Raw genomic sequence first — 22,127 nt, 5'->3', positions numbered from 1 at the left:
GCTATTTGGTTTCTTAATTGCTATTTTAAAAAATAGTAACATAGGGAGATTTGTTCATCTATTAGAGAAGAAGCAACACGCAATCTGCTCATCTGTAATAAGTGCCACCTGTGCTGATCAGCAAACACCATGTGGAGTTATCAGTGCATGGTCGATAGCAATACATTTCCAACAGATGGGTAGGATGCAATATGTTGGACCAGGGAATTCCTTCTATATGTCTGAAAGAAAAAAAAAGGCTTTGATGGGCCTTTACCATTTAAAAGCACCCTAGCTTCATTTTTGCCTCTTGAATTGTAACTTTGGATATCTGGTTAGCTGGTACCTGTGCTAAATATCTGGCCTTTGCACCTTTGCTGAATATAGCTTTTTATTTTTTGAAGATCCTTTTTGGTGGTATTGCCCTGAAGGTGTGAACATCTTTCCTTTTTTTATTGGAAGAAATTAGTTGCCCCCTTGTATGATCTGGCATTGTGCTTCAGTTCATTCCTTCCTGGCAATGCTACGGTGCTGCGCCCAGGCAGCAGGCGTGGATCACCTAAATTACTCGAAACACCATAGCGCCGGGCAACCAACTACCGTTGGCAGATGATTACATGAAGCTCCGGTCGGCTTGATTTTCTCCCCTTTTCTCTTCTTGGAGGTAAAATACCTGTCACCATTGCATGGTGAGATGATGAGGCTCTTGTGCGCGTCGGCTGGCTGTGTGCATAGTCGCATAGGTGAAGAATGGTGGTGACGATCTGGGAATGCAGGACCTGAGATATTTTTCCTTGTCTAGTGTAGTAGACTCATCATCGATACGCGCTACAAATAGACCAAGAAATACATTGATATTTTTCCATGTCTGTTATTTATTCGTGCTAGTGTATGTATTCAGTCGTGGCAACCGATGCAGTGAAATAGAAACGCACTTATGCTACAGTTTTTTCGCAAAATAAATCCAGCCTTTCTCGGAATATGGATATCGGTAGCTCTACAATATGGTTCGTAAAGTCGCAACATTCGTCGGGTCAACAAGCTTGCCGAAGCTTTAACACAGTCCCATTACAGCATAGGCAAAATATTATGTGTTCCCTGCAAAAGATGTTGGTTTTGGTGAACACAGAGGTGGACAGTTTTGATTGAATTCGCTGAATTACAGACAAAGCTAGCGCTTTCATAAATACAAATTCAAATACAGCACGAACTGTTGTGTATTTTTTCCTTAGACAAACGATTTTTTTAAGCAATCTGAGACAAATGAATTGTTTTGACTGGAATATACTCTTGCATCCTGCAAAATTCAGCTCGATTTATCAGGCCGTGAGCCTTGTATGGGCATTTTTTTTTTGCGTGCGCGTTGTATGGGTTTTGCAGATTGTGGGCTGCGGGGGCCTTAAAAGCCCAATCATAGTGGCGATTTATATTAAACCCTTAAACGTAGGCAGATCCAGTTCGCACTCGCCGACGAGCAGGCGGCGGCGCAAACTCTGCTTCCGGCGAGGAGCCACGCGTTCGGCGCAGCGACTGAAGCGGCGGCGACTCCGCCCGGAACGCGACCAGGTTTGTCCCTCTGCTCAGCTCATCGACCCCAACTCTGGAACTTGGCGTGTCAATGGTGACTGAGTAGATAGATTTCCGGTGGACTCGCAGATCCCCTCATGTCGTTCGCCGGTGTGTCGGTCGTCGACGGCGCCAAGCGCTGCACCTGCGACACGTCGGCCGTCTACGCCGGCGCGGACAGCGGGTACCACCTGCTCATGGTCAGGGACTACTCGCGTACCAAGCTTCAGTTGCCCACCGGCGAGAGCGCCACCACCGGCCTTTTCACGGTGGGAGAATATGACTGGTACATCGAGTACTACCCCAACGGAGAAAACCCGAACTGCCGGGACTTCGTTTCGCTCTACGTCACGAGGCATACCCTCTACGACTGCGAGGGCGAAGAGGATGTGGAGGCCAAGTTCAGCTTCAGTCTCGTCGACCAGCTTGAGAAGCACAAGCCAGTGTACATTCATGGAACCAATAAAACCTGCACCTTCTCCAGCAGTGCCCCCTCCTGGGGCAGCGACAGATTTGTGAGACAAGACGCCCTGGAACGATCGGCGCATCTAAAGGGCGATTGTCTCACCATCCGGTGTGACATCATGGTTGTTTGCAAGGATCACAAAATCGAGGATGCCGCTGGCGCCATATCTGACATAAACCAACATTTTGCCCACCTCCTTCAAAACAAGGTGGGTGCTGATGTGACATTTGAGGTCGGTGGCGAGACGTTCGCCGCACACCGGTGTGTGCTTGCAGCCCGGTCTAAAGTGTTCATGGCGCAGCTCTTTGGCCCCATGAAGGAGGGCGCCACAACATCCAGCGTCATACAGATCAAAGACATGGAAGCAAAAGTGTTCAGGGCTTTGCTAAGCTTCATCTACACAGATTCACTCCCTGCCATGGAGAAGGACAGCATGGAGGATGAAATGTCAGAAGTTATGGACGAAGGGCGAGAAGAAGCAGCAGAGTTTGAAATGTGGCTGCAATGGTTGGAAGATTTGTTTGTGGCGGCAGACAGATACGATCTCCAAATGCTCAAGTTAATCTGCGAAAAGCAGTTGTCTGAGCACATAAGTGTCAGCTCGGTGACGTCCACTCTTGCTCTAGCTGAGAAGCACCACTGCTGTGGATTGAAGGAGGCGTGCTTGAAGTTTATCCAAGTGCAGTCTCCCTCATGCTTGCAAACAGTAATGGCAACTAGTGGCTGGGATCATATAGCAGTGACCTATCCCTGGGTTGTGAAGGAGTTCATTGCCAAGCTTGCTTCGAACCAGCGCAAGTAACACTCTGTATAGGGGTAGGTATGTTCCTTAGACCTGCACTGGCGCTCTTATGCATATATGGATCCTCTTAAGAGAGGTCATAGTCCGTACGTCTTTTTTTTGTCTCACTCATGTAATTTGCCTATATGCTGAATATCAACAAAAGAAATCCAACATATGGTCAAATTGTCTCTTCATTATTCTTGAAAAGAAAATTTATCTCTTCATGGAATGGATTAGTCTGTAAATTCAGGCGCAAGCGTCAACGTTGATCTGCATTGCAACATATGGTGGATAGTGATATCACGTCTAGCACTCTGCCTGTTTGTTTTCCTTTTTTTCTTTCGAGAGAATTTCAAACGCGAGAATTATTCATCGCACCAATCATCTACAGGCAGCTGGCAGAGGCAACCTATCCACATGCCCCCGTTTGTATATCCCCAACCGCCCCCGGTGCTATTCAAATTAATTTCACAAAGCAAGTGTTTTAATTAAAATAAAAAATTAATTTCACAAAGCAAATGTGGCTGATAGGCTCATACACATAAGCTGATTAGTGGCCAGCACGTGGAAATAGAATGGATAACAAATTAATATTTCTACGTTATTCTGAATTCTGTTTGCTGATACAAAAATTGAGGGTATGAACTGAACTTTCTTGTTAGGAAAAAAAATAATTATTGGAAAGGAACTGTTTGAGCTGCCTTCATCATGCTATAGTACCTGCCTTCCTGGCAAGGTAGGAATGGCCAGTTAAATTACTCGAAACAACATAGCACCGAGTAACCAACTGCTGTTGCCAGATGATTACAGGGAAGCTCTGGTTGACCTGAAGATTCTTTTTCTGTTGTGTTCTGTTAAACGTGTACAACATGGTCAGGTACTCAGGCGTTGACCTCCATTCTGATCCAGTCGGTAGCTATTGGATTTATCCGTCTTCGTGGTTTGATTAATAGTTCATTGGTTCAGCTGACCATGGCCTGCATGTTCCATTGGTATATTCCTTAATCACTTTCCAATGTCATTTGTCTGGAAAGTCGCCCTTATCATCTACATGCAAAAGCATCATCATCTATAAAAAGCTGCAAATTGAGGTGAGATACTCACTAGCTCTTGTCTGCCAGTAGATCACATGGTTTGATTAAAGGATGTAAGGGGCAGCCTGGTGCATGTAGCTCCCGCTTGTGCAGGGTCCAGGGAAGGGTCCGACCACTTTGGGTCTATAGTACGCGGCCTTTCCCTACATTTCTGCAAGAGGCAACAGTTTTACCGCTGCGCCAAGGCTCCCCTTTGATTAAAGGATGTAAACCATTGATATTTTACTGTGACCACCTGTGTTTCTATATTTGCAGGGACCTTCATCAAATCCTGAAGTTAACTGTGGCCACTTTCAAGGGGCTTCTGCAAAATCTAAAGGGAAGCAGCAATGTTTTTATTTATTTAACCGTGCAGTTAATATGAATTATTTCAGCTAAGTAAAATCAGCAATTTCATAAAAAATGTGTCGATGCTTTTGTTGGACAATTTTTTTAATGCAAACTCCTGATTTTGTTCCCCAGTAGCCTGGACACTTGTCAGCTTGGGTTTCCTGTGAGTCTGATGTATCACCTGCTACCCGTGTTGGGAGCAAGAGTTCTCTGTTCAGCGTTGAATCATTTACCGACAGAGGTACATAGTTTATCCTTGTAGAGTTCTGGTTAGATGGTTAGTGTACCCAACCCTCTTTCTATTTCTGTTGGAGAGAAGTAGCCTCCTTTGTTGTAACTTCTAAGCGAAACAACATCTAAAAAAAACTTCTAAGCAAACAGACAAAATGTGGCTCTCTGTTGGGTGGCTAATAAATGCTAGTTGGAGCCCTCATGTGGTTCTGTTTGTTGAATTCTGTCTAGCTTATCTTTGAGAACATTATCGGGATACTTTCAACCGAAAGCTAACTGATGTTAGTGGTATGCGCATAAATTGTGGCAGTATTTTATAGTAGTCTTGCTGTTTCGCATCTGTATCAAGAAATAAGTGCCATTTGTGAAGGGGGTCTGCTCATAGTCTATTTTGGACATATATGCATCGAAGGATACATGTCTATTTAATCTCCACCAGGTGGCATGCCCAGGCAGGCACTATTTAGTTTCTTATTGCAAAAAAGATAACATATGGGCGGTTTATTTAAGAAGAAACATGCAACCTACTCGTCTATATTATACACCAGCGCTGACCAGCGACCACCACGTGGAAGTTCATGGTCGATAGCTCTGCATTTCTAATAGATGGATAATATGCAGTATCCTGAACCAGAGAATTCTATTATATGTCCAAAAGGAAAAAGGATTTGATGGAGCTTACCATTTAAAAGCGCCCTAGCGCTCTTTTCGCCATGTGAAGCGCAATTTTCGATATCTGTTTAGCTGATAGTACTTCTTTCCAATATTTCGCCTTTGCACCTTTGCTTGTTATTCTGAATTCTGTCTGTGTGATGGTATTTTTGAGAGATTTTTTGGGAGATTGCTTGCGCCCCCGTCTGGTCATCTGGCATTGTGCTGATAGTTCCTGGCAATGTTACGGTGCTGCGCCCGCGGCATGCGGCGGGCATGGTCAGCTAAAGTGCTTGAAACATCATAGCACATAGTAACCAACTACCGTCGCCGCATGATTACATGGAAGCTCCTGTTGGCCTGAAGATTCTTTTTCTGTGTCCGTTCCTGGGGTTAAGTTGCTTTTTTTTGTTGAGAAAAACCTGGGGTTAAATTGCTGGTCCATTGCATGATGAGGCTCCTTTTAGGTTGTGTCACAGTTTACTCATTGTGGGTCATCTGTGAGCTACTGATTGATCTGATCCGTTACAAAGTTGGAGTAAAAACCAGAGCTCGTGGTTCATGTTTGACAGGGATCGCATGTCTAACAACTTGAAATGGTATGGATAACGAATTAGTATTTCTACATTTCCAGGGGATGAGCATGTTTGATACTCCCTCTGTCCCGAAATATAAGATCATTTTTGACACTATCATAGCGTCAAAAATGATCTTACATTCTGGGACGGAGGGAGTAGTATCTGGTAGCAGGTCCTTCTCCTGCTAACATCTGGTCTTTACGTCTACGTTATTCTGAATTCTGTTTGGTGATAGAAAAATTGAGGGTATGAACTGAACTTTATTGTTAAGAATTTTTCTAATTATTTTAAAGGAACTTTTTGACCTGCCTTCATCGCGCTACAGTCCCTACCTTCCTGGCATGGTAGGCATGGCCAGTTAAGTTACTCGAAATAACGCAGCACCGAGTAACCAACTGCTGTTGCCAGATGATTACAGGGAAGCTCTGGTTTATCTCAAGATTTTGTTTTCTGTTTGTATTCTGTTAAACGTACACAACATGGTCAGGTACTCAGGCATCGACCTCCATTCTGGTCTGGTCGGCAGGTATTGAATTTACCTGTCTTTGTGGTTTGGTCAATAGTTCATTGGTTCAGTTGATTGACTATGGCCTGCATGTTCCATCGGTTTGGTCAATAAGCTTATCTTTGAGGACATTATCAGGATACTTTCATGTTAAGAGGTATGCACGTAAATCGTGCCAGTCTCATATAGTCTTGCTGTTGTGCATCTCTATCAAGAAATAAGTGCCATCTGTGAAGGTGGTCTACTGATTCAGTCTATTCCGGACGTGTATGCATCAAAGATATGTGTCTATTTTAATCTCCACCAGGTCAGGTGGCATCCCCAGGCAGGCGCTATTTAGTTTGTTATTACAAAAAGATAACATATGGGCATTTTATTAAAGAAGAAGAAACATGCAATCTTCTCATCTGTATTATGTCTGATACACCACGTTTTTGAATGGAATGAATTCCTTCATGGTTGATAGTTGTACTACATTTCCAACAGACTTTGGGTAAAGGATTTGATGGAGCTTATCATTTGAAAGCGCCCTAGCAGGGCTCTTTTCGCCTCGTGAAATGCTACTTTGGTTAGTTGGTTAGATGATGGTCTTTCCAATATTTGGCCCTTGCACCTTTGATTGTTACTCTGAATTCTGTCTGTATAAGAGCATATTTGACTTATTTTTTGGGGGATTGTTTGCGCCCCCATCTGGTCATCTGGCAACATTGTGCTCATAGTCAGTGTGTTATTGTGCTGAGCACACGCGGCGGGCATGGTCAGCTAAATTGCTCGAAGCATGCATGATAGGATGAGGCCATCATGTGGCTCGCCGTGTGTTGCAGCGCGAGCCTTTGCTCATTCTGGGCTATCCGAGAGCTACTGATTGGTCTCATCCGTTTTATTACTGTACAAAAATGGAGTAAAAACAGAGCTCGTGGTTCATGATTGGACAGCGATCGCACGTCTAACGCCCCGGCCCGTTCGTGTCCGTTTATTTTCCTTTTGGAGGGGAATTTCTGAATGCTAAAACTGTTCATTGGCGCCAGTCACCTACAGGACAAATTCACTCATTCTGGGCCGTTTGCCACGCAAACACGTCGTAACTGTTGAATATTCCGAAAAAACTACTACTATTGAGTATTCCGAATTTCCTTTTCGAATGTTATGTTGGATATACGAGTTGAGATGCTTTGCCCGGGCCAGTCTCTCTGCCGGGATTCCACATGCTATCGTACCATCCCTGCCCTGCAAATCCACTGCTTAAATCCGAATCCAGAAAAGCAGAAAAAGTTGTACCCATTACCCCACGAGCATTTCGTCCCAAAGTCTTCATGGACATTTTTTCTTCTCGAAATTGTACGAGCTCCATATTGATAAGCTGCAACCTATCGCTGTCCTCGTGGCCCTAACCCATCCTATCACCCTTTTCTGAACAAGGAAATAAATCATATTGTCCGTGCTGCCACCACCGCACCCACCCACCCACCAAACGCCAGTCGGATTTTCCCCCTAGCTTCCTCCTCCTTCCCCATAGACAACATCTCCACATGTCCATACATCCAGAGCTAGCTGACGCAGTCTGATATTTTTGGCGCCATTAATCAATCATCAGTCAACCAGCCCCGAGCTCTCTCTCTCTCTCGCTCGCTCGAGCTCACGCTCACGGCGACGACCACGACCACGTCCAGGTCCAGGTCAGAGCCGTTATTTATAGGAAGGAGGAGGGCCGGCCATGTCTTCCTCCTCTCCCCCCAATAGCGACGACAGCGGCAAGAAGCACCCGCTGGACGCCATGGGCGCCTTCTTCTCGGCGCAGGTGAACCGCCGCAAGCTGGTCACCACGCAGAAGCTGGCCATGTCCGAGCGCTGCACCTCCTGCGGCGACGACTTCCCCGGCTGCGCCCACCGCCCCGCCGACCGCAAGGCGTGGATGGCGGAGCTGGGGCCCGACCGCCTGCGCCTGCACCAGGTGGTGTGGCCGGGCACCCACGACTCGGCCACCAACAAGATCGGCATCCCCTTCATCACCCGCCCCTTCGCGCAGTGCCAGTCGCTCTCCGTCTACCACCAGCTCGCCCTCGGCTGCCGCCTCCTCGACGTCCGCGTGCAGGAGGAGCGCCGCGTCTGCCACGGCGTGCTCGCCACCTACTCCGTCGACGTCGTGCTCGACGACGTCCTCCGCTTCCTGTCCGAGACCGTGTCGGAGGTCCTGGTCCTCGAGATCCGCACTGAGTTCGGCCGCGAGGACCCGCCGGACTTCGCCAAGTACCTGGTGGAGCGGCTCGGGGAGCACCTGATCCCGCAGGACGAGGCGGTGTTTCACAAGACGGTCGCGGAGCTGCTCCCGCGGCGGGTGATCTGCGTGTGGAAGCCGCGCAAGTCGCCGGCGCCCGGGCGCGGCGAGCCGCTGTGGAGCGCCGGGTACCTCAGGGACAACTGGATCGACACGGACCTGCCGGAGACCAAGTACGAGAGCAACCTCAAGTTCCTGGGCCAGCAGCCGCCGGCGAGGGACCGGCGGTACCTGTACCGGGTGGAGAACACGGTGACGCCGCAGGCCGACAACCCGGTGGTGTGCGTGCGGCCCGTCACCAACCGCATCCGCGGCTACGCGCGCAGCTTCATCGCCGAGGCCTTCGCCAAGGGCCTCGGCGACCGCCTGCAGGTCTTCTCCACCGACTTCATCGACGGCGACTTCGTCGACGCCTGCGCCGGCGTCACCAAGGCCCGCGTCGACGGCGCCGCGTGAGATCAACGGCGTGCATGGCCTTGTGTAGTAATTAGAGGTGTGGCCGCGCGCGATTAGAGGGCTTCGTTAGTTCGTTCGTCGTTCGGGTTGTCTTTCCTTCTTTTCGTGGTGTGCAAAGCAGAGCAGAAAGCAGAGGAGCCGAAGCAGTGAAGCAGAGTGTGTGTGTGTGCGCGCGTCCGGGTGGGCATTCTTTGCAGGTAAAATTTGGGGTTAATGGTGTTGATGTTCGTGTGTGATGTTTTGTAGTGGATTGGGGGTCTGTAAATACGGTGATGGATTGCATGTGCAAAGGAATAAGCAAAACTGTTTGATGTGAATTGTTCCTTCATCTCAGCAGAGAAAAGTTTTCATGCAAAGTAGCCACGGGCAGGATAGTTAATTTCTAAAAAAGAACTTGATCATATATTACTTCATCTGTTCCTAATTATTTGTCTTTCTAGAAATTTTAACAAATGACTACATACAGAGCAAAATGAGTGAATCTACACTCTAAAATATGTCTATATATATTCATATGTGGTAGTTCATTTGAAATCTCTAAAAAGACAAATATTTAAAAGCAGAGGGGTATCCAGGATGGTTTTCATCGACTCTCAGAAAAAGAAAAAAAAAGGAAATACTCGCTTTTAGGTTGGCTTTCAACTGGCGGCAATGTCCTCTGCTGCTGTTACCATCGAAGTTGCTTGCGATCAAGGCAAGCGTTACGGTCGAGCATTTATTCGACAGGGGACACCTCCTTTCCACACTAACATCACATCAGGTCTATTTAGAAAAAATGAAAATCACACAGCATTTTTAACTTCTATCTTTTGCCCGTTTGATTTTTCCAAAAAAAAGGGTAACAAAGTTAGTATTGTATTTGCGTGCATTTGCTACGCCTTTGCTACTTGCAAGTTGCCTGAAAATACAACTTGCAGTCAGTCGATTTGGGAAGGGAGAAGATGGCATGGTGTTGCCGGGGACGAAGCGGCATCGTCGATGAAGGAAAATTGGCGGTTGACGGTGCGCGAAAGACCCACTAGTGTAGGATAGGATGTTGGATTTAGAGGGACAACCGGAGGCGACGACAGAAAGCATGGCTTTGGGAAGGCGGGGCGGTGAGGCACCGGCCACAATGGTGGGGAGGAAGGCGGGGAGGAAGAAAAAGACGATGACGAGACATGAGGAAGAAGTTGAAGCAATTTGAGTTTTCACACAACTATCAATAGAGGTTCAAGTTTGTGTACTGGGTGAAACTACATGCTTAATATGCTACTCCCACCCAAGATACCACCACACATGTGGCGAAGCTGCACCAACAACTTTGCTAGACACGAGCCACATGGCGTCCACTGGAACATGTCCCAATCAATCACCCGGTTAGGGTCTTTTCCCGTTATTAATTGTTTCTTATCCACGGCGAGCGCGACGCGGCAACCAACACGAAATAATCAGCAAGCTTGATCAACGTGTCATACGCGCCGTCGCCGGTGCTGGCTTTTTTTTTTTTGAGAAGAGTCGCCGGTGCTGGCTGGAATCGTAGGAAGGCGGTGTATGGCCAGAGGCCCAAGTATTTGTTGCAAGCCGGACTCAATAAAAGTATTTGTTGCATGCACGGCCCGTTTAGTTGGGCATGTGTACGCTTTTTGTTTTGCGGGTGACTACCTACAAACGAGAGTTATGTCTCGCATTAAGCGAGATTGAAGGAGCCCCGCTCGCTACAGTACTTGGATAAGCATATTCATTCGATCGCTCGTGTTTTCTTCGCTTCGGGTTTTTCTTTCGTTTTCTTTGATTTTCTTTATTTTTCATCGGTTTCCTTTATTTTTTATTTTTTTCTTCGATATATGATGTTTTTCTTTGTTTTTCTCATTGGTTTTCTTAGGTATACTTTGGCTTTTTCAACGGTTTTCTTTGTCTTTCTTTGTTTAAATATGTTGGTGGGACAAAAAAATGATGGGGGAGAATTAACCGGAGTGTGGCGAGACTATCAACTACTCCATTAAAAATAGAGATTAAATATATTGGTGGGACAAAAAAATGATGGAGGAGAATTAACCAGAGAGAGGCGAGACTACCAACTACTCCATTCGAAGTAGGGATTAAATATGTTGGTGGGATAAAAAAACGGTGAGTGAGAATTAACCAGCGTGAGGTGAGATTACCAACTCCTTTATTAAGAGTAGAGAAATCAGGTCAACGAAGTTTGTGTCATACTGATTTGATAATTGCAGTGATTGAATGACGAGATTCCTGGGGAAGCCTATATTCTAGATGTCTTAAAATGTAAAAAATAAACGGTCCAATCACTTTTTTTTAGCTTTTCCCTTTGCATCAAACACTACAGTTTTGTTAAATGTCGACTCAGAAAGAAAGGTTATGAAATTAATTTATGTTCAGAAATACAATACTCTGGGTACGATGCTGAAGAATCGATCGAAGGGGCGGAGTTGGGATGGTTCATACTCATACGGTGGAGCTGCCTGATGGGGGCAGCGAATGGCCAGTACCGGTGTAGTCTTGTACTATGAAATCACTAATTAAGAAGTACTCGTTGCAAAGAATACTCAACTTTTTCAGGTTGCGATAAGTGGCGCACATGCAGTCTGCCACTTGTCGTAACATGAGAGTTTTCCTTTTTTTTGTAGATTCGTTTATTCAAAGCATTTTATCTTTTAAACCGTGCGTCCAAATCTCGAATCGTTTTCATCATTGGATTCCTCGCGTCGAGATCTTTAAACTAGATCCCATGTTGATAGGTTTTGACGAACTTTTCTTTCATGAAAAAAACTGGACGAAAAAAACCTGGCGAAAAAACCGAACCGGGAGCACAGTTTTTTTCCCTTTCCAAAAGAGGCACGCCCGTGTCTCTCGCGAAATCACACCCGTGCCTCTTGTGGAAGCAAAACCGTAACTCTCGTGAAAGAAAAAAAACAAAAAACATGTTTTTTTCGTTTCCGAGAGGCACGACCGTGACTCTTGCGAAAGCACAACCGTGCCTCTCGCGGAAGCAAAACCATGACTCTCGCGAAAGAAAAAAAATAGAAAACGTGTATTTTTTCCCTTTCTGAGAGGCACGGCCGTGACTCTCATGAAAGCACAACCGTGCCTCTCGCGGAAGCAAAACCGTGACTCTCGCGAAAGAAAAAAATAGAAAACACGTTTTGTTTTTCCCTTTCCGAGAGGCACGGCCGTGACTCTCGCGAAAGCACAACCGTGCCTCTCGTGGAAGCAAAACCGTGACTCTCGCGAAAGAAAAAAAAAACAGAAAACGCGTTTTTTTTCGTTTCCGAAAGGCACGGCCGTGACTCTCGCTAAAGCACAACCGTGCCTCTTGCGAAAAAAACCGTGACTTTCGCGAAAGAAAAAAAAGAAAACGCACTTTTTTCGTGCAAAAAAAATATTTTTTTTTCAAAAAAAATTTTGATCGAAAAGCTAAGGAAGACCGGGAGAAAACCAAAACGTCGAAAAAACCAAAAAAAACCGTTTAAAAAGTCGAAAACGCGTGCAGAAAAATAAAAAAAATCCGAAGGGAACATCCAGAGCGCGACACGTGGCGAATGGCTGAGAGCGCGCCAAATGGCGCTGATCGTTGCGAGACTCCTGAAAAAGCACTCGTTAACTAGTTGCTCCCCTTGTACTATGTGTTGATATACGGCTGCCGTGGGCCTAATTGTCAGGTGAGAGTTTCCTGGACGGGCACTGGTCCATCTGCCATGTTCAAAACGATGCATCACGCAGGGATTGCCTTCGTTCTAAATTACTGTACTTGTTTTAAATTTGTCTAGTTACAAAAAAGAACATGTCTAGATATACTTGTATTTAGAAAATTTAAGACAAGTAATTCGAGACAGATAGAGTATATCATAACCTAAATTGAAGGTCAAACCGATATCACGACGACATTAATATTATTATTCCAAATGAAAGTAGAATTGATAGAGCAACATTGATAAACACATTATGACTCGAGATCTTTGTATGGTGCTAGCAAGGCGATGCTGAGATTGATCAGCATGTCCAGTTGATGGCTTTCCTTGAGCAGCGCCTCCGCCCCCGGCATATCAAGAAGCGCAATTGCGCAGTAGCTGGAGACCTCGTACACTTTGTCCACACATTCGGGCAGCTTGGAGAATAGCGGCTTGTCATCGTCGTGGCCCGCGCTTCTTTCACCCTGGTAGTTCCTCATCAAGGCGTCGTAGAAGTTCAGGATGCTCGCAGTAGCCGCGTAGTCCAGCTCACAGATTCTGAGATGGCGTGCCGTCGACGATGTGCTGTTCTTGGTGTTATGCAACATTTTCTTGACGTTGCCACCGGCGGTGACAACGCGCTCCTTGAGGATGTCGACGGGTATGAGCGCTAGGTCGTGGAGGTTCTTGGCGTTGGCGCTTCGGTTGTCGGACTGGAGGGTCGAGATGCAAAATTCTTGGCTCACGTACTTGTCTCCTTCGTTGTGTCCGCGGGAGAAGTTCGAAACGTTCTTGCACGCTCCCACCATGAAGTCCGTCGGTTTGGGCTTGCCACCAACGTCACCACTGCTCTGAGCAGCGATGGCCGAGGAAAGAAGCATGATGACGATGGTAGAGAAGTTGGTGGTGGTCATATGTGATGCTTCCATTGCTGCAAGGCCTATGAGAAGCCTTGAATTGGCTGAGAGTGGCGGGGATAAATGGAAAAAAGAAACAGATGACTAAGGCAGAAATGGATGAATGATTGGATGGACCGAGGTGATATAGATCGGTATTTATATAGTTCACGAAGCGGGGTTCATACATGTAAGTATCCAGTTTGGCAGTGGATATCCAAATGATTCCACATATATGTACATATCTTCATGCTAACTTTGGATCTCCTGATATTAATGCACAGATATGTAGATATTTTGATGCTCATTTTGAATCTCCTGATATTAATGCATAGTTATACTGATGAAACACAGCTTGATCAAGGGTATCGAAACTATCATTGTTTGTTGTATGATTTGCTTGGCGGTTCATAAATGCAGTTTACAGCTTGACCATGGATATCAAAATGATTAGTGCTAAACTATGGACTAATATGTTGCTCCTCATTTTGGATCTCCTTGTATTAATGCCTTTTCAATTCATAAATATGATGAGGCTCATTTTAGATGTCCACGTATTAATACAAATGATTCTAACTTTCATTGAAGCAACACCTCTTGATCATGGATATCTAAGATATTGATTAATACGTCAGGGAAAACCCATCACCTTTCCATCCTTGATAAAAACAATTTTCTTCAAGATCTCAACTGCAAGAGGTTGCCGTTTTATCAGTACAACTATGCGGTGGGTTACATTACCTGGCAGTAGGTGTTGTGTGTTTGTGTCGAATATTTTGTATTAATTGGGTTACGCTTGGACTTGGTGTTGTAGTGTGGGTAGGATACGTGTAGTGTCAGAGTCGGACACGTTGTACCCTTGGCCTCTTATATATGAGGAGGCACCCCACGTTGTAAGCTGTGCCAAAATAATAGCATAGGCACGCAAGAGGGAGTTGGCGGCGTGTGCCGGCGCCCGGGTGACCGGTGTGCGGTATTGTGAAGGTGTCACGGAGAGGAGCGCCCGTAGTCAGGTTCCGAGGATGTAGCCATATCGGTGAACCTCGTTAACAAATCTCGGTATCGTACTCATGTGACTGCTCGGTTCTCGGATGATCGACTGAGTGCCTCGGTTTTATTCTAACAAGTGGTATCATGAGCTAGATTATTCGAAGGCTGTGAATTGTTGATTTAGAAGAAGTATCGAGTTCGAGATGCAGCCGGTTGCGGTGTGATTCTCGGCAAAATTGAAGGAGCGATCGCCAGAGTTCTCGGCGGGACTTGCAACAGCACGCATGGTGGCTGGCAAGACGTGCGGCGGTCGATCAGGTGCATCGATCGCGAGCGTCAAGCAACGCACGCGAATTGCGGCAGCAGCGACGCGGTCCAGCAAGCGGTGTTCTCGGCGACGGCATGATGTATCGCGTAATCAACAGATCGAAATCGGCGCAATAGAAAATCCATCAGGGGCTACGCATCCATCGAGAGTAGAGGCTTTGGCAGGAAAGCAAATAGCTTAGCATACGGAAGTTGAGTCAAGGGAGCACTTCACGTGAAGACCAACTAGCTAGATTGCTAGTAGTAGACAGAGGTTCTGTTCTTGTACTTGGGGATCACTCGAAGACTGCTCGGTTATTTTTTACAGGGTCAGCTGTATAAAGAACCATGATGCCATCGGGTATCAAGTTTGAGGTGGAGAAGTTCAACGAAACTGGAAGCTTTGGGTTATGGCAGACAAGGGTGAAAAATTTATTGGCACAACAGGGATGCTTGAAGGCGTTGTTGCAGGAAGCCAAGCCAGCTAAGATGGAGGCAGATGACGGGGAGGATTACAGTTGAAAGCAGCCGGGACTATACGGTTGTGTCTGTTGGACCAGGTTATTTATCATGTGATGGACGAGGATTCGCCGAACAAGATCTAGGACAAACTAGAAAGTCAGTTTATGTCCAAGACTGCGACAACCAAGGTGTATCTGAAGCAAAAGTTGTATGGGATGAAGATGCAGGAGGGTTCAGATCTTGTGGAGTATATGAACGCCTTTAATCAAGTCGTGACGGATCTAGCACGCTTGGGTGCAACAGTTGACGACGAGGATAGGGCAATTATGCTTCTTTGTTCATTGCCATGATCCTATGACCATTTGATCACTACTTTGACGCATGGCAAGGAGACCGTCAAGAATGAGGATATTACTGCGGCATTGCTATCTTATGATATGAGAAAGAAGAACGCGGTGGAAGTCTCTCATGGTGAAGGTTTGCTAGTGAAGGGTGAGGAGTGGCGGAAGGGATATGAGGCTGGAAAGAACAAGAAAAAGAAAAAGAATATACAGTGTCACAAGTGTAAGCAGTAGGGACATATGAGAAAGGACTGTCCAGAACTCAATGGTGGGGCAAGTGCTAATAAGGCAACTCATGGTGATGACTCATACAGCAGTAGTGATGTTCTCATAGTATCAGACAAGCGGTCAACCAAAAATGAAGCATGGATGTTGGATTCAGCTTGCTCTTTTCATGCGACACCCAACTGGGAGTGGTTCTCTTCGTACAAGTCTGGTGAGTTTGGTTTAGCCTATGTGGACGATGACATAGGTTATCGTGTTGCTGGAGTAGGTGACATCAAAATCAAGATGTTTGACGGAGTTGAGCAGATGCTTCGGGGAGTCAGGCATGTGCCAGGACTAAGGAGGAATCTAATTTCGCTTGGAGTTCTTCATGATGGTGGTATGGTATTCCGTTGTGATCGGGATAAGAAGACCATGAGAATCATGAAAGATGAGGTGACCCTGATAATTGGAGGGAGGACGGCTTCGCATCTTTACAAGTTGCAAGGGAGCACTATTGCAGGTGGAGTCACGGAGACTGAAATTGCAGGAATAGCAGCGGAGTCTCATGGCGGCGGCTGGTCTGGGGCAGACTCGTCGAGTAGCTCTCAGTAAGCTACGAAGAATACAACACAAGTCCGGAGTACATGGAAGTTTGACACATGAACAAATTCAAGGTGGTAGAGAATATTCGCCAAGGTGGAGTTTGTTGTGTTCGTGACGAATATTTTGTACTAGTTGGGTTACGATTGGACTTGGTGTTATAGTGTGGATAGGATACATGTAGTGTCGGAGTTGGACACGTTGTATATTTGGCCTCTTATATATGAGGAGGCACCCCACGTTGTAACCTATGCCAATATAATAGTACAGGCACGCAAGAGGGAGTCGGCGACATGTGCCGGCGCCCGGGTGACCGGTGTACGATATTGTGACGGTATCACGGGGAGAAGCGTCTGTAATTAGGTCCCGAAAAATATAGCCATATCGTTAAATCTCGGTAATAAATCTCGGTGTCTTACTCGTGTGATTACTCGGTCATCGGATGACGATTTTATTCTAACAGTAGGTTCGTACATACATGGATCACTAGATACAAATTCATTCCTCTTTCCATATGTATGCATCCACCTAGTGTCCAATCAGCTTCTAGCTAATTTTCAGTTCAGTATCAGTCACATTTTCATCCTTCAGCATTGTGTAAGACCAGACAACAACGCAAAAATCACTGCTTGAGCGGGTCAAACAGACGAAAAAATTGAATGATGTCGAACTGAAAATGAGTGTAATTCTTTCGTTCCAATGACAGATGGCTTTGCCCCTATGGCCAAGATGAACAAGCTGAGGGTACTTCAAATATGCCAAGCATCACATAGATGCGGTGAGCCCAGCTCTTAAGTGCATTTGATTTCATTTCCCTCATCTGCAATGCTCGCTGCATGTGCGCAGGTCGGGAGTACCCTCACAGCATCCAACCGGACTCCTATACCCGCCCCAAACGCCCGGACGGCCTAAACGTAGAACTGACCACTAGGGCCCGTGCCCATTCGCTCCTTTGCACAGTCGCCACCGAACGTCCGTCGCTATCGGTGCTCCGCCGCCACCCTCAACCTACGGCTTCGCCACTGACTCCCAAACCCCGACCGCCGTAGATTAGGTTGCCACCGGATGCCGCCTCTGTACTTCGAACTCCACCATATTTTCACCTCGCACTCTACGTGTTCAATTAAATGCCCGACTAGTTTTTATTCTTTTGGTCATTACTTCTAGGTCACCAATGGATTCGTCTTGGAATGATGGCTATGGAAACGATGATCTTGATGAATTCATATTCAACGAGTTCATCGCTTTGTCGGATTCGGACGATGAGAATGCCGAAATGATGACAATGATGAGCATCCAAGAGGAGTTGGAGAAGGCATATGAGCACATCCTCAACTTCAAGGGTTCCATCAAGGGCCGGAGAGTTATTCCACATCATAAGATTGCCGGTGCATGCCTTTTGTACACGAACTACTTCACGGTGGTCCCAACATTCCATGAAACTTTCTTTCATCGTTGCTACTGGATGAGTAGAAAGTTGTTCTTGCGGATAGTGGAAGGCTGGAGAAGGCTGATGACAACTCCAAGCCGAGGAAAGATTGTTGTGAAAATTTTTCCTTCTCTCCTTTGCATAAATGCACGGTTGCTCTCAGGATGCTTGTTTATGGTAAAGAAGCAGATGCAATTGATGCAGAAATCCGGATGGGAGATACCACGGTCCTGAACACCACGGTGCAATTTGCACGCACTATGGTGAAGGTGTTCGGACCATAGTACTTGAGAGAGCAACCTATGGAGGACATACAAAAATTGTTGGCAATCGAAGCAGCAAGAGGATTCCCAGGTATTTTGGTTCAATTGATTGCATGCACTGCCAATGGAAAAACTACCCAAAAGATTTGCATGGGCAATACCAAGGTCACGTCAAAGAAGTCACCATCGTACTTGAAGCAGTGGCATCGCAAGACTTGTCGATTTTGGCATGCCAGGTTTGTGCAAATGACATCAATGTGCTCCAATGATCTTCTTTGTTCAAGAGATTCCGCGATGAGGAAGCTCCACCGTGCAACTATACCGTCAATGGGCACAACTACACCATGCTCAAGCGCCGTCATTATAACATCGCAAACAACAACTATGCTTGCCTGTTGTGCAATCAACCACCAGAAGAGACGGTGGAACACCTCTTCTTCCACTGCCCTTTCAGTGTGCAATGTTGGGCCAAACTGGGGATCAACTGGCCTAATTATGACAACCGCATCAGGTTGATTCGTGCTGGTAAACAACAGTGGAGCCAGCCTCTCTTTATGGACATTTTCATGCTGTCCTCCTGGAGTATTTGGAAGGAACGAAACAATGAGCATTTTAGGGGGGTACCGCACTCCTCTGACTCTTGGCTGGCGCGCTTCAAGAGCCTAATGGAGTTATGACAATCCCCAAGTGCAGGGAATCATCGTAGCAATTCCCAATGGTGGAAGTGATAAGTATGGAGTGTCGAACCCACAAGGAGCTAAAGGTAAGATCAATATTCTCTCAAGTTCTATCTGCCACTGATACGACTCTACGTACATCGAACGTTTGCTTCCAACTAGAAACGAGAAATAAAACTACGTTGTGGGTATGAAGAGGATAACTTTGCATGGTATCGGAGAGATAAAATATAAAAGTAGGTGCTGTTATCATAAAGTTAGAATATATTACTAAATATTATAAATAGCGAGTGTGGAATAATGGTGGATCGGTGTGCGGAATTGTCTTAGGCAATTGTTAACAAGACCGGTAGTCATCACTGCAATTTCATATGAGGGAGAGGCATAAGCTAACATACTTTCTCTTCTTGGATCATATGCACTTATGATTGGAACTCTAGCAAGCATCCACAACTACTAAAGATCATTAAGGTAAAACCCAACCATAGCATCAAAGCATCAAGTCTCCTTTATCCCATACACAACAACCCCCCTTACTCGGGTTTATGCTTCTGTCACTCAAGCAACCCACTATAAGCGAATCATGAACGTATTGCAACACCCTACAACGGGAATCCCTCACGCTTGCACGACATGGAGGGCACAATAGGACAGCACCAAAATAAAACATACAACTCATACCAATCTAGATCATCAATCAACCCAAATACAAAGGATATCTACTCAAAACATCATAGGATGGCAACACATCATTGGATCATAATATGTGGCATAAAGCACCATGTTCAAGTAGGGATTACAGCGGGGTGCGGGATAGTGGACCGCGTAAAAGAGATGAGGGTGGTGATGATGATGGTGATGTTGATGAAGATGATCACCGCGACGATGATTCCCCTCCCGGTGGCACTCCGGTGCCACCGAGAAAGAGGAGGAGAGGTTCCCCCCTTGTGCTTCCTCCTCCATGGCCTCCCCCCTGGATGGGGAGAGGTTCTCCCTCTGGTCCTTGGCCTTCATGGTGATGATGGCCCCTCCGGGATCCTCCTCCATAGCCTCCGGTGATGATGGCCCCCTCCGGCAGGGTGCCAGAGAGGGCCTAGATTGATTTCTCATGGCTATAGAGGCTTGCGGCGGCGGAACTTCCGATCTAGGTTATTTTCTGGGGGTTTCTGTATTTATAGGAAATTTTGGCGTCGGTTCACGTCAGGGGGGGTCTCTGAATCGTCCATGAGATAGGGGCCCACGCCCAGGGGGTGGGGCGCGCCCCCCACCCTCGTGGACGGCTCGGGACTCTTCTGGCCCAACTCTTTTACTCCGGGGGCTTCTTTTGGTCCATAAAAAATCATCAAAAATTGACACGTTAATTGGACTCCGTTTGGTATTCCTTTTCTGCAATACTCAAAAACAAGGGAAAAAACAGAAACCGGCACTGGGCTCTAGGTTAATAGGTTAGTCCCAAAAATCATATAAAATACACCCTCCATTCGGAATTACTTGTCACAAAAATGAATGTATCTACAACTAAAATACATTTAGATACATTCATTTCTTGGACGAGTAATTCCGAACGGAGGGAGTAGCATATAAATGCATATTAAACATCTAAGATGGATAATATAATAGCACAAATACTTTTATAAATTATAGATATGTTGGAGACGTATCAGCATCCCCAAGCTTAATTCCTGCTCGTCATCGAGTAGGTAAATGATAAAAGAAATAATTTATGAAGTGTGAATGCTAGCAAGTGCATAAGTTTGATCAATGATAATTCCAATCACTTTTTCTAGCATCCTTATATATCATAACAGTAGCTCAACTCATGAAACTTCTCATGATCAAGTAACAAGCTATTCACATGTTAAAGTATAGATCATATACTTTCTTGAAAACTAACAAACCGTGCTCTTAGTCATAAAAAATTGCAATTCATCTTATTTTCGGGAAGGGTCTATGTAAGAGTTTTGATTCAGCAAACTCCACATACTCAACTATCATTTAATCTTTCACAATTGCTAACACTCATGTGATATTTATGGGTTCAAAGTTTTAATCGGACACAGAGAAAGATAGGGGCTTATAGTTTCGCCTCCCAACCTTTTACCTCAAGGGTAATGTCAACAGTAAAAATTTATGAAAACCTATACCCAAGTGGATATATATATTCGGATCGCTCCAACACAAAGTGCTTGCTAAAGGAAAAAGTGTAAAAAGGAAAGGTGATGACCACCATGACTCTTGTATAAGGGTAGAAGATAGAAGTAAAATATAGGCCCTTCGTAGTGGGAAGCATAGGTTGTCATGCGCTTTTATGGTTGGATGCACAAAATCTTAATGCAAAAGAACGTCACTTTATATTGCCAATTGTGATATGGACCTTTATTATGCAGTCCGTCGCTTTTACTTCTTCCACATCACAAGATCGTATAAAGCTTATTTTCTCCACATTAATAGATCATACATATTTAGAGAGCAATTTTTATTGCATGCACCGATGACAACTTACTTGAAGGATCTTACTCAATCCATAGGTAGGTATGGTGGACTCTCATGGCAAAACTGGTTTAAGGAATGTTTGAAAGCACAAGTAGTATCGCTACTTGATGCAAAGAATTTGGCTAGCATGAGAGGGAAAGACAAGCTCAACATGTTGGATGATCCAAGACAATATAACATTTTGGATATAGGAAAACATAACCCATTAAGTTGTCTTCCTTGTCCAACATCAACCTTTTAGCATGTCATATTTTAATGAGTGCTCAAAATTGCAAAAGATGTCCAAGATAGTATATTTATATGTGAAATCTCTCTTCCTTCAATATTCTTTCATGAATTGTTCAAGTGACCAATTCTGCGTTTGCTAACTTCCAATAAGTTTACTACCTATACTTATTATGTGTGAAGTCATTACTCCCCATGTTGTAAGCATATGAAATGTATATAAATTCTGATTTATGATATTCAATTCATTCAACCATTTACCCATAGGATATATGCGAAGCACGTGAGTAAATGACAAACTACTCCAAAAAGATATAAGTGAAGAACACTGAGTAGTCAAATAATTAACTAGCCATGGGAGGATTCTTTTTCATTCAAGATTTCAGATCCAATGATTTATTCAAACAGCAAGTAAAATTTAAAATACGCTCCAAGCAAAACACATATCATGTGACGAATAAAAATATAGCTCTGAGTAAGGTATACCGATAGTTTTGAAGACGAAAGAGGGGGTGCCTTCCGAGGCATCCCCAAGCTTAGGCGCTTGAGTCTTCCTTGAATATTACCTTGGGGTGCCTTGGGCATCCCCAAGCTTAGGGTCTTTCCACTCCTTATTCTCCTCATATCGATATCTCACCCAAAGCTTGAAAACTTC

The 22,127-nt window shown here is 45.4% G+C and overlaps 3 protein-coding genes across 3 annotated transcripts; 2 read left to right on the top strand and 1 right to left on the bottom strand.

Moving 5' to 3' along the window:
- Window positions 1–1,431: 1,431 nt before the first annotated feature.
- Window positions 1,432–3,007, top strand: LOC125556460 (BTB/POZ and MATH domain-containing protein 2-like). The gene is made up of 2 exons (XM_048719189.1): window positions 1,432–1,545; window positions 1,636–3,007. Exon 2 carries the CDS (start codon window positions 1,644–1,646, stop codon window positions 2,811–2,813), a length of 1,170 nt encoding a protein of 389 aa, XP_048575146.1. The 5' UTR covers window positions 1,432–1,545; window positions 1,636–1,643; the 3' UTR covers window positions 2,814–3,007.
- A 4,632-nt stretch (window positions 3,008–7,639) lies between these two features.
- On the top strand, window positions 7,640–9,232 carry LOC125510157. Its single transcript, XM_048675249.1, has one exon. It carries the CDS (start codon window positions 7,899–7,901, stop codon window positions 8,913–8,915), a length of 1,017 nt encoding a protein of 338 aa, XP_048531206.1. The 5' UTR covers window positions 7,640–7,898; the 3' UTR covers window positions 8,916–9,232.
- Window positions 9,233–12,789: 3,557 nt separating this feature from the next.
- Window positions 12,790–13,616, bottom strand: LOC125556459. The gene has a single exon (XM_048719188.1). It carries the CDS (start codon window positions 13,510–13,512, stop codon window positions 12,856–12,858), a length of 657 nt encoding a protein of 218 aa, XP_048575145.1. The 5' UTR covers window positions 13,513–13,616; the 3' UTR covers window positions 12,790–12,855.
- Window positions 13,617–22,127: the final 8,511 nt, after the last annotated feature.

The sequence above is a fragment of the Triticum urartu genome, chromosome 5 (genome assembly GCF_003073215.2).
Source record: "Triticum urartu cultivar G1812 chromosome 5, Tu2.1, whole genome shotgun sequence".
Classification (NCBI taxonomy): domain Eukaryota; kingdom Viridiplantae; phylum Streptophyta; class Magnoliopsida; order Poales; family Poaceae; genus Triticum; species Triticum urartu.
The sequence above is the reverse complement of the archived record's forward strand: the minus strand, read 5'-3'. Positions and strand labels throughout refer to the sequence as shown.